The sequence below is a fragment of the Carcharhinus amblyrhynchos genome, chromosome 34, assembly GCF_965287045.1.
Source record: "Carcharhinus amblyrhynchos chromosome 34, sCarAmb.v2.hapA, whole genome shotgun sequence".
NCBI classification, from domain to species: domain Eukaryota; kingdom Metazoa; phylum Chordata; class Chondrichthyes; order Carcharhiniformes; family Carcharhinidae; genus Carcharhinus; species Carcharhinus amblyrhynchos.
The window spans coordinates 2,734,105-2,746,477 of NC_137357.1; the positions used below are offsets into that span (position 1 = coordinate 2,734,105).

At 47.2% G+C, this 12,373-nt stretch overlaps 1 protein-coding gene across 1 annotated transcript in view; it reads left to right on the forward strand.

The window, feature by feature from the left end:
• The window catches only part of ckap2l (cytoskeleton associated protein 2-like), a 36,471-nt gene that overhangs the window by 5,405 nt on the left and 18,693 nt on the right, over positions 1-12,373 (forward strand). The window contains exons 3-5 of the mRNA XM_080216878.1: positions 2,161-2,227; positions 4,862-6,360; positions 11,406-11,610. Of these exons, the coding sequence (XP_080073004.1) occupies positions 2,161-2,227; positions 4,862-6,360; positions 11,406-11,610 (1,771 nt within the window). The remainder of the gene's footprint in view (positions 1-2,160; positions 2,228-4,861; positions 6,361-11,405; positions 11,611-12,373) is intronic.

Below are 12,373 nucleotides of genomic sequence, written 5' to 3' on the forward strand. Positions count from 1 at the left end.
CTGCAGGATATAGATAGGCTGGTATATTGGGCAGATAAATGGCAGGTGGAATTTAATCCTGATAAATGCAAGGTGATGCATTTTGGAAGGAATAATGTAGAGAGGAGTTACATGATAAAGGGTAGACCTATGAAGAGTATAGAAATACAGAGGGACCTGGGAGTGCGAGTGCCCAAGTCTCTGAAGGTGGCAACACAGGTGGAGAAGGTTGCGAAGAAAGCTTATGATATGCTAGCCTTTCTAGGAAGGGGTATACAGTACAAGAGCTGGCGTCTAATGCTACAGTTGTACAGAACGTTGGTTAGGCCGCATTTGGAGTACTGCGTCCAGTTCTGGTCACCTTATTACCGGAAGGACGTGGAGACCCTGGAGAGAGTGCAGAGGAGGTTTACCAGGATGCTGCCTGGTATGGAAGGACTGGGTTATGAGGAAAGATGGGGTAAACTGGAGCTCTTTTCCTTAGAAAGATGGAGATTAAGGGAGGATCTGATAGAGGTGTATAAGATAATGAAGGGTATAGATAAACAGTGGCAGGCTTTTTCCTAGATTGGAGACAAATATCATGAGGGGCCATGAGCTTAGGGTGAGGGGGGAGAGGTATAATTTGGATGCTAGAGGGAGGTTTTTCACACAGAGGGTCGTGGGGGTATGGAATGCACTGCCAAGTAAGGTGGTGGAGACAGGCACGCTGGACTTGTTTCAGGTTTACTTAGATAGGCACATGTGCGAAATAGGGATGGAGGGTTATAGGAGACGGTTTTAAGTAAGGATCAGAGCATCGGGACGTTCCTGGAAATCTAATGCTACATGTGTTGATGTTTTGTCTCTTTAAATCGCAGGTGTGTCGGTCCACCTTGTTGTCCAACGAGGGGCACGCACACGGTGGGTCGTGCGTGGGCTGCTCTTGGATGTTTCAAGAGTGGCCTCGTACTTCGCGTCGTTTGTGTGCACTTAAAACTGGACCAGCAGATGGGCACCACAACAGCTCAGTGACCATCAGTGCTAGCTGTGCAGATACATGGATTTGGGCCAGTGTCTGTGGGAGTTTGCGCATTCCCCCTGTGGTTGCGTGGGTTTCCTCCGGGTGCTCCGGTTTCCTCCCACACCCCAAAGATGAGCTCTTAGGCTGATTGATGTAACAAATTGCCCCTAAATTATTCTCCCCTTAATCTGGTTTCCAATGGGGGTACCATAAGCATAGACACGGGTCAAGGGTGGAGTAGGAAAAACACATTGTTGAGATGGCGGCGTGGGCTCGTTGGGCCAAAGGGCCTGTTTCCCGTGCTGTGTTGTTCTTTGTGGGGCACCGGTGTTGAGGGTGGTCGTGGAGGAGGTGTTGTTGCCTATCCTGACTGATTGTGGTCTATGGGTTAGAAAGTCTAGGTTCCAGTCACAGAGGGAAGCGTTGAGCTCCAGGTCATGGAGTTTGGAGATGAGTTTTGTGGGAATAATAGTGTTGAAGGCTGAGCTGTAGTCAATAAATAGGAATTTGACATAGGAGGCCTTGTTATCTAGGTGATCCAGGGTTGAGTGCAGGGCCAGGGAGATGGTGTCTGATGTGGACCTGTTGCGGCGATAGGCAAACTGTAACGGATCCAGGCAATCCGGGAGGCTGGAATTGATTCGTGCCATAACTAACCTTTCAAGGCACTTCATAATGATGGATGTCAGAGCTACCAGACAATAGTGCTGCCCGTGCTAACCACTAGGCTGTATAACTTTCTTTCCAATTGGTTACTGGTTACTACTCTGCAATTTATTCGATTCTGTGCCCCTTGCATTCATATAGAAATCCATGTCTTCATCTGACATTAACATCAGAACTCACCGAATTTGAAGCATTTTAAGACTCCTAGACTGAATGTTAAACTGGCCGATGGCTTTTTGTTTTGTTGTGAAGCAGATTTGTGAAATGGACCCACGTGGTTCAAATCAGGTATTGTTTAAAAGTCCCATTTGACATCGTATCAAACCCTTGGAGAACACAGTTTAACCCAATCTAGAGTGACACTTCATAAGGAGGATTGATATTTTCCTTTGTTTTCTCATATTAAAAGTAATGGCCACTGAGGGAGTGGGGGACATGTGTGATGTGATTTGAAACCCTGTGTCCTTTATTTTGAAACCTTTTCTGTAGTGAAAAATGTTCTCTCTCCTCAGGTACTACTTAGGGGACAAGACAAATCGAAAAATACAGCCCCCAACTGCTCCCTTCAAAGTTGGCTTGGTAAGTCAGAACGTCTTCAGACTATCGTCCGCAAACTGTCGCAGGTCAAGCTTAAGTCACTTCCATTCTGTACACAGAATTAGTCTCGTCAGCAGGGAATATTCATTGATTTGGAGTTGGGTAAATGTTCCTTCTCCCCAGAAATCTACTTCCTGACAGTTTGCTGTGGACCTCTGTGCCACATGTGAATGGAGATCTCCATGTAGTATATTGTCTGATTTCTCATGGTGACACAGACTTTCAGCTTCAGGGGACCCAGGTTCGATTCCAGCCTTGGTGACTGTCTGTGTGGAGTTTGCATGTTCTCCATGTGACTATGTGGGTTTCCTCCCACACTCCAAAGATGTGCAGGTTAGGGGGATTGGCCATGCTAAATTGCTCCTTAGTGTGCAAAGATGTGCTTAGGTGGATTGACCATGCTAAATTGCACCTTAGCATCCAAAGATGTGCAGGTCAGCAGGATTAGTGCAGTAAATATGTTGGGTTACAGGGTTGGGACCTGAGGATGATGCTCTGTCGGACAGTCGGTGTAGAATTAATGGGCCAAATGGCCTCCTTTTGCTCTATAGGGATTCTACGATGGGAGTTCTCAGTCCAGATTTTAAACCGAACATGTTGCTGGAAAGGGAAAGTTTAGCAAGGGCCAGGGTGAGGGGAGAGCTGAACCTAACAGCAGGGGAAATGCTGTGGATTGTTGAATCTTTGCAGACATGAATTCAAGTGGCGTAAGGTGAGAGCAACAAATTGGATTGGAGGGATGGACACTGAAGGTGCTGAACTGCCTGAGTGAGCCAGTAGCTAAGAATGTGCAAGGCAATGTGGCAAGGGATTGGTATGGTTTATTGTGACAAAGATACTGGCTTCCATCTTCATAATGTTAGGATGGTCTTAGATTGGCAGTCAGTCTGGTGGCAAAGGGACTGTAGGGGATAGAAGTAGCTACCTGGGGTCTGTGGCCATTCTCTGGTCATCTCACTGTAGGAATAGTACACTGAGGCATAGCTATTGCGACATTAGTGTTCCTTTAAGTGATTTTTTTTTTAAAGTCATGATCTCTGCAGCTCACACCCTTCGGTGATGTCACTGGGAGGAAGAGAAGTAGATAAAAAACACTGCCAGTCAAGTGATGAGGGCTGTCTTTAGTTTTGTTTTGGCTGCAGTATTCGAGGCATAACTGAAAGTCTCTCTCTCTCTGTTTATTTTGGAAGTTTTACCAGTTAGCTAAGAGCACATCTTGTTTGCCATCCTACAGTAAGGAATCTATGTTTTGAGGTTTTGAAGACTACAAGCTGCTCTGAGTTTTCAAGATCATTTGAGATCAGTATTCAACACAGGGCACTGAATTCCAGTATCATGTGAGCTTTAGCCCGTGCGGTGATACATCTGTTTAAAGGGTTTTGTTTATTGGATTTTGGTTTTAATAGGAACAGAGTTGAGGAGGAACTTCTTCACTCAAAGGGTGGTGAATCTCTGGAATTCTCTGCCCGTTGAAGTGGTGGAGGCTGCCTCGCTAAATATTTTTAAGACGCGGGTTGATAGGTTTTTGATAGGCGAGGGGATTAAGGGTTATGGGGAGAGGGTGGGAAGGTGGAACTGATCCACTTCAGATCAGCCATGATCTTATTGAATGGCGGGGCAGGCTTGAAGGGCTAGATGGCCTACTCCTGCTCCTATTTCTTATGTTCACATTAGAGATATTCATTAAGAGTTATAATTTACACTGGTTGTTTTGTTTCTTGTTTGTAATTGGTAAAAGTTCTTGCTAATTTTCTTATACATGTTAACTGTATTCTTAAATAAACTTTGTTTGATAAAAGCTCCCTAGTCAGTCACTTGAATCAGACCTGAAGTGAAACATCTCAAGCTTATCCTAGCCAAATTCAAGATGCAGAACTTCTGATTCAGGCGGACTCCATAAAATACTTTGGAATTTCTGACCTGAACCATAACCCAAGGAAAGGATTCTATAGGTGATGAGGAAAGAGGGGGCTGAGCAGTCTAGAGAGGTTAGAACAAAGCTATGGGGGAGAAGGCTTGTTGAAATTGTACAAGACAGTGGTAAGGCCACATTTAGAATACTGTGTACAGTTCTGCTCACCCTATTATAGAAAGGATATTATTAAATTAGAAAGAGTGCAGAAAAGCTTTACTGGCCGTTACTGGGACTTGAGTTATAAGGACAGGCTGGATAGACTGGGACTTTTTTCTCTGGAGCGTAGAAGGCTGAGCATTGATCTTACAGAGGTCTATAAAATAATGAGGGGTATAAATCAGACACCTTTTCCCAAAGGGAGGGGAGTCTAAAACTAGAGGGCACAGGTTTAAGGTGAGAGGGGAGAGATACAAAAGGGTCCAGAGCAGCAACTTTTTCACACACAGGGTGGTGAGTGTCTGGAACAAGCTGCCAGAAGTAGTAGTAGAGGTGGGTACAATTTTGTCTGTTAAAGAGCATTTAGACAGTTACATGGGTAAGATGGGTGTAGAGGGATATGGGCCAAACATGGACAAGTGGGACTAGCTTAGTGGTTAAAAACTGAGCGGCATGGACCAGTTACAATGCATGGACAAGTGTTAGGGCAATGAAAAATTGACTTGCACTCATGCCTGCATGAGCTTTTCCTCATTTTGTTTCAGGGAGGAGGTGGTGGTCCCACTAAACTGGGAGGCAGAGACAGGTTAACATCGACTAACCGCACCAAAGTGGTGGCTGCCAACTCCAAAACTCGAAGCAACACGAAACCCTCTGAGACTCTGTCCAAAGCTGCTCCCACATTGCCCCAGGCAAGGATCGGCGTCTATAGGAAAACACCCACTTTTTTCCCAGTGACATCGAAGACAACAGAGAATGAGCTGACTGAGCAACAGCTGTTTCAATCGGGACAGTATGACGGCAGTTTTAACCCTCCTACCGCCCACACTGCAGGTCTCTGTCAATCAGATAATCAGAAGAAGAACAGGCAGGCGGTAGAAGCAGCTCCAAACACTGGGCACTGTGCCAGCATAGCTTTCATTAAACCCTTTACAAATCCAGCAAATAAAACACAAGCTGGCAAAAAGAACGCTATTTCAAATAATCGGTTACAGGCTGTTGGCAGAACAACCAAAGCTGTCCCTGCTGCAGCTAAGCGGGCAGGTACAGCAAAGACAGCTCCCGGTGCTGCCAAATCTATCGGCACTGCCGGGGCGGCACCTGGTGCGGCAAGGCCTGTCGGCACTGCCAGGGCGGCACCTGGTGCGGCAAAGCCTGTCGGCACTGCCGGGGCGGTACCTGGTGCGGCAAAGCCTGTCGGCACTGCCGGGGCGGTACCTGGTGCGGCAAAGCCTGTCGGCACTGCCGGGGCGGCACCTGGTGCGGCAAGGCCTGTCGGCACTGCCGGGGCGGCACCTGGTGCGGCAAGGCCTGTCGGCACTGCCGGGGCGGCACCTGGTGCGGCAAGGCCTGTCGGCACTGCCGGGGCGGCACCTGGTGCGGCAAAGCCTGTCGGCAGTGCCGGGGCGGCACCTGGTGCGGCAAGGCCTGTCGGCAGTGCCGGGGCGGCACCTGGTGCGGCAAGGCCTGTCGGCAGTGCCGGGGCGGCACCTGGTGCGGCAAAGCCTGTCGGCAGTGCCGGGGCGGCACCTGGTGCGGCAAGGCCTGTCGGCAGTGCCGGGGCGGCACCTGGTGCGGCAAAGCCTGTCGGCAGTGCCGGGGCGGCACCTGGTGCGGCAAAGCCTGTCGGCACTGCCGGGGCAGCACCTGGTGCGGCAAAGCCTGTCGGCACTGCCGGGGCAGCTGCTAAACCTGTTGGAATGGTGCCGGTTTCACCACAGTTCACCGACACAGATAGAGATCAGAGCGATGGCTACCAGAGACTGAGGAACTCAACACAACAGCTGACAGGTCACAAAACCAAGCCCGCTTCTGGCTTACCGCCACCGATCACTGATTCCACTGCAAATAAGCCAGTGACAATCTGGCAGCCTTTCACAAGGTCTGCTCAAAGACTGCATCCAGCTTGGTGGTCTGCCCCTCGGAGCACAAAGGGAAGTAAAGGAGTGGTGCGTATCGTAAGCAAGTCAACCGTGTCAGCACTCGACACTGGCCAAGATGGAAGCACGGTGCGCAAGACCGTCAAAGGACAAGATGAACGGAGGTAAGAGGAAATAGTTTGTAACTGCCGCAAAATGATTTGGTTCTGTTTGAACCCACACACTTGTCCGAGAATGGTTTCTCTGTCGAGAAGATGTTTGTGAAAGGATTTTTCTGACCATCTGAAATCCAGGGCACAATCTGCTTGAATCTATATCCCTGCTCTGTCTGTCATGCATTTCACTCGGGCTGTGGCAGAGAGGATGTGTGCACTGTCTGGAAACTGGGCTCAGGTGTAACTCTTATGCTTTGTATCTTTCTATCCTTGTAAATGTCAGGGCAGGCAATCAGCCAAGCTCCTACACAATGTAGGTTTATATTTTGGATGGAAACCTCTCAGTGGTAGACAGTTATTATGATTTCGTTTCATTCAAAAGTTGCTGGGTGTCGCTGGCTAGGCCAGCATTTTATTGCCCATTCCCCTAATTGCCCTTGCAAAGGCGGTGATGAGCTGCCGCCTTGGACCATTGGTGGGGTAGGTACATCCACGGTGCTGTTAGGGAGGGAGTTCCAGGACTTTGGCCCAGCGACAGTGAAGGAACAGTGATATATTACCAAGTCTGGATGGCAGGTGACTTGGATGGGAATCCCCAGGTGGCGGTGTCCTTGTCCTTTGGGGGTTTGGAAAGTACAGTCCAAGGGATCTCGGTGAATTGCTGCAGTGCATCTTCTGGATGGTACACACTGCTGCTACCGAGTGTCAGTGGTGGAGAAAGTGGATGTTTGTTGAGCAATCAAGTGAACTGCTTTATCCTAGATGTGTTGTATTGTTGTAGCTGCTCCATCCAGGCAAGTGGGGAGTATTCCATCACAGTCCTGACTTGTGCCTTGTGAACAGGCTTTGGGGGAGTCAGGAGGTGAGTTACTCTCCACAGGATTCCCAGCCTCTAACCTGCTCTGGTAACCACAGTATTGATATGGCTGGGTCCAGCTCGGTTTCAGGTCAATGTCATTGAATATCAAGAGGAAATGCTGAGATCACTTCTTGTTGGAGATGGTCATTCATGGCATTGTAAGGTGCGAATGTTACTTGCCACTTGTCAGCCCAAACCTGGATATTGTCCAGGTCTTGCTGCATTTGGATATGGGCTGCTTCAGTATCTGAGTCCTCACCAATGATACTGTACATTGATTCCAAACAGTGGAGAGTTTTCCCCCATTTTCTCATTGACTCCAGTTTCTGGTCAGCATTAACCCCCAAGGTGATAGTGCAGGATTCAGTGATGGCAATGCCATTGAATGTCAAGGGGCGATGGTGGTGTCCCTTATCCATCCAAGCCTGGATATTGTCCAGGTCTTGTTGCATTCAAGGTGGGCTACTGGTAATATCACTAGACTATTAATCCAGAAACTCAGCTAATGTTCTAGGGACCCGGTTCGAATCCTGCCACGGCAGATAGTGAAATTTGAATTCAGTTTTAAAAGATCTTGAATTAAGAATCTACTGATGACCATGAAACCATTGTCGGAAAAACCCAGCTGGTTCAGTAATGTCCTTTAGGGAAGGAAATCTGCCGTTCTTACCCGGTCAGGCCTGCGTTGACTTCAGAGCCTCAGCAATGTGACTCTCAACTGCCCTCAGAAATGGCCCAGCAAATCATTCGGTTCAAGGACAATAGGAATGGCAACATTCAATCAACTGCTGCCTTGTCAAGGACAGTCTCTCTCTCTCTCTCTGTTATAATAGGGAATTGAAGTTCACTGAACAGCCAGTGTATAAATAGTTTCACCCTGTACCTATATCCTCGCAATGTAACCGGAGATATAGGCAGATAATATTCCACTTTCTTTACTAGTAAGATCCCTAGTTAACCAATGCACCAACTTGAATCGAAGCAAACAGTTTAGCCATTTTGTTTCATCTCCTTGATAAAGTTGAAATTTATTTCTAAAAGCATGGTTTCAATATCACCTTTTTTTTAAAAGTGACTCTGTGCTGATCCACACAGAAGAAAGTGGAACAGTTCTTACTCTGCATGTGAGAGTGGCCTGTGCTGAATTGCTTTTCCCAGTTCCAATCGCAGATGGATTTGTCTTAAAGTTCTGTAGCTTGCTTAGATTCTCATTAGCTGGATTGTATTAGCTAGGTTGGCACAGTGGGTAGCACTGTTGCCCCACAGCACCAGGGACTCGGGTTCGATTCTGGCTTGGGTCACTGTCTGTGCAGTGTGTGAACTCTCTACAAGATGCACTGCAGCAACTTGCCAATGTTCCTTAAGCAGCAGCTTCCAAACCCATGACCACTTCCATCTACGACAAGGGCAGCAGAACGCCACTACCTGCTAGTTCCCCTCCAAGCGGCACGGTGGTTAACACTGCTGCTTCACAGCGCCAGGGACCCAGATTCAATTCCCGGCTTGGGTCACTTGACTGTGTGGAGTCTGCACGTTCTCCCCATGTCTGCGCGGGTTTCCTCCCACAGTCTGAAAGACATGCTGGTCAGATGCTAAGTTCTCCCTCAGCAACTAAGGGATTTTCACAGCACTTCCACTGAAGTGTTAATTGTAAGCCTACTTGTAACACAAATAAATACTGAGTTCTTCTGTGGTTAGTTTAATTGGACAGATTTGGTGTTGAGCCCAGTACTCATTAGATAAGGACAATCTATTATTCCCAGAATTTTCCCAGAAAATAAACAAGACTTGAAGTAAAGCTTGCAAAGAAACATAATTGTGAGCCTGCAGTGCTTTGCGGTTGTTAGGGTTCATCCAGAGTACACATGCTCACAGAAACCCATTCAGCAATCCCTGGCTCTTTCCCCACCTGAATTTGCTGGTACGTTTGACCTCTAAGGTGGGAAAAGCAACAAAAGATCACTGACTTCTGATGAAGAGTTGTTGGCCCGAAACGTTAACTCTTTATCTCTCTCCACAAATGGTGTCAGACTCGCTGAGTATTCGCAGCACTGTGTTTGTTCTTAATTCGTACAGTAAAATCCTCAAGAGTGCAGAATTACTGATGACTGAGTCTGCACCAAACGCACATCCTATCCCTGTAAACCCACGTGTTTACCTTGTTAAATCAGGAGGCTGACAATAATCCCACCCAGACCCTATGCCTGTAACCTTATTTACCCTGCTACTTCCCCCAACACTAAGTGCCAATTTAACATGGCCAATCAACCTAACCTGCACATCTTTGGAGTTTAGGAGGAAACCGGAATGCCCAGGGGAAACCCATGCAGACATGAGGAGAACGTGCAGACTCCACACAGGACACTGGTGCTGTGAGGCAGCAGTGCTAACCACTGTGCCCCATGCTACCCCACTGTTAATAACATAGTTAAACAGTTTTCTTAAGTTATGAAGTTTTTTTTAAACTTTGCTCAGTACTGTTGATGAATAACAGTACTGAACAATAATTTTATAAACTTACATTTGGAAGAGAGGGAGAAGAGGAATAGAAGGAGGAGAACAAGAAAGGGAAAAAGCTAAAGACACCCTCTTTAGCCCCAAAAATATCAATAATAAAATCAACAACAATCATAAGAGGGGATATAGTTTCACGTAACAGCTGGAAGCTAATTAGGGTCAGTTATAGGAAAGCAGAGAGCGGAAGTTCGTCAAAACAACTTGGACAATGTTTCCAAGTTATGTAAAATCCATCAGTGGAGCCTCTTTATAGTGTATTTTCCTTTCTCAAGTTTAAAAGTTCATTTATTGTGTGTCACAAGTAGGCTTACGTTAACATTACAACAAAGTTACTGTGAAAATCCCCTAGTCGCCACACTCTGGCATCTGTTCAGATACACTCAGGGAGAATTTAGTATGGGCAATGCACTGAACTGGTACATGTTTCAGAAACCAGAGCACCTGGAGGAAACCCACGCAGACGCGGGACAACCTACACATCTTTGGTCACTAAGGGAGAATTGAGCATGGCCAATAAACCGAAACAGCACATCTTTCTGACTGTGAGATGGAAACCCATGCAGACACAAGCAGAATGTGCAAACTCCACACAGACAGTGACCGAAGCTGGCAATGGAACCCAGGTGCTGTGAGGCATCAGTGCTCACCACTGTGTCACCGTAAGAATCTGCATCAGCTCTCATATCCCATTGTTAAAAAGAAGGCGAGGCGGATTGCTTCCGATTTAATGGAATAATGCCAATAATTTGAAAAGGTGAATACATCAGTCTGAAATCTTATAGGAGGCATGCTAATTGATTCCAAAGAGTGCTGTAATGGGAGAAGATTCAATGCTATTACTTAAAATATGTGAAAGCAATGTTTCAAAAAAAAGTGTTTGTCCAATTTAGAATACAGCCAGGTGTGTGCGCGTCAGAGAGGCTGGGACAGTATAGTGTTTGGATAAATCTTGGCTCATTTCTCTTTGGCTAGGCGGATATGATGTAAGATTTTAAAATTATAGCAACCCATGTCTTGCACAAATAGTTGAGGAATGTACTTGAGAGAGAATGGACTCCCAGTTACCCTCCAAGACCAATTCAAAATCTTGCTCCCTTAGAATTTTCGCCATGCTAAATTTCCCCAGAGTATCTCTCCTGCATAGTGGCATAGTCGTTAGCATTGCTGCCTCATAGCACCAGCGACCTGGGTTTGATTCCCAGGTCCCTGTCTGTGTGGAGTCTGCAAGTTCTCCCTGTGTTTGCGTGGGTTTCCTCCAGGTGCTCCGGTTTCCTCCCACAGAAGTAAAGATGTGCTGGTTAGCTGCTAAACTCTCCCTCAGTGTACCTGAACAGGGGCCAGAGTGTGGCGACTAGGGGATTTTCATAGTGACTTCATTGCGATATTAACATAGGTCTACTTGTGACACAAATAAATAAACATTAAAAACTTTAAGATGGGTAGGTTAGAAGGAATAGCGGGGTAAATATGTGGAGTAACAGGGCTAGGGCCTGGGTATCTTGCAGACTTGATGGGCTAAATGTCTTCCTGCACTTGAGGGATTTTATGATTCTTAATACAATTTGTAAATGAGCCCCCCGACGAGAGGATTTAGTTCTGATAGAATATCGATTGGTGATTTTGCTGGGGATGTTTCTTTTCTCGGATATGTAACGGTACAACTCCTCCTTTGCTCCAGGAAACGTCTTGAAGAATGGCTGCTGTCTAAGGGGAAGACCTACAAGCGCCCTCCCATGCCAACCCCTTTCAAGCGATCGGTGCAGTCCGTTAAAAAGAATTTGGAGTTCTCCTTCCAGGAGGCGATCGAGGAGGAGGAAGAGCAGAGGAGCCTGACCAGCAGGGTGAACCACATACTGGATGACTGCATGAGGCTACTGGAGAAGGTGCCCAAGGCAATATCAGTGCTAGTGAAAAGTGTAGTGACAGACCTCGAAGGGACTCTGATTATCCCATAAAAGAATAAAATCAATAAAAAAAACTTTTGCCTGGGGATGGTTGCAAATGCTGTGCTGGACTCCTCCCCCACTTGATTGGACTCACCACCATTCCCAACTGGAATGTGGCAGGAACTTGGATATGATCCGTGGATGCATGGGGTGGGTTCAGGGGTGTGTGGGGGTTCGGGGGGGGGGGGGGGGGGGGTAGGGTGTCTGTGTGGGTTTGCCCGCGCACGCCTGTGGGCTCATCCATGCGATTAATGCACCCAACAGCTTGTAATTAAACACAAAAGTGCTCAACAGGGCAGGCAGCACCTGTGGAGAGAGAATCAGAGTTACCGTTTCAGAACCATGAACTCACATCGTTCACTTGCTTAGGGCAGCAGAGTGGTACAGTGCTTAGCACTGCTGCCTCATAACGCCAGGGAGTCGGCTTCGATCCCCAGCCTTGAGTCACTGTGCGGAATCTGCACATTCTCCCCATGTCTGCATGGGTTTCCTCCAGGTGCTCCGGTTTCCTCCCACAGTCTGAAAGATGTGCAGGTTAGGTGCTAAATTCTCCCTCAGTGTAACCCGAACAGGAGTGTGGCAACTGGGGAAATTTCCACAGCAGCTTCATTGTAGTGTTAATGTAAGCCTACTTGTGACATTAAACTTTAAACCCCTTGTTCTCCACTGATGGTGGATCTGTTTGTGTTAAGCTGGGAAG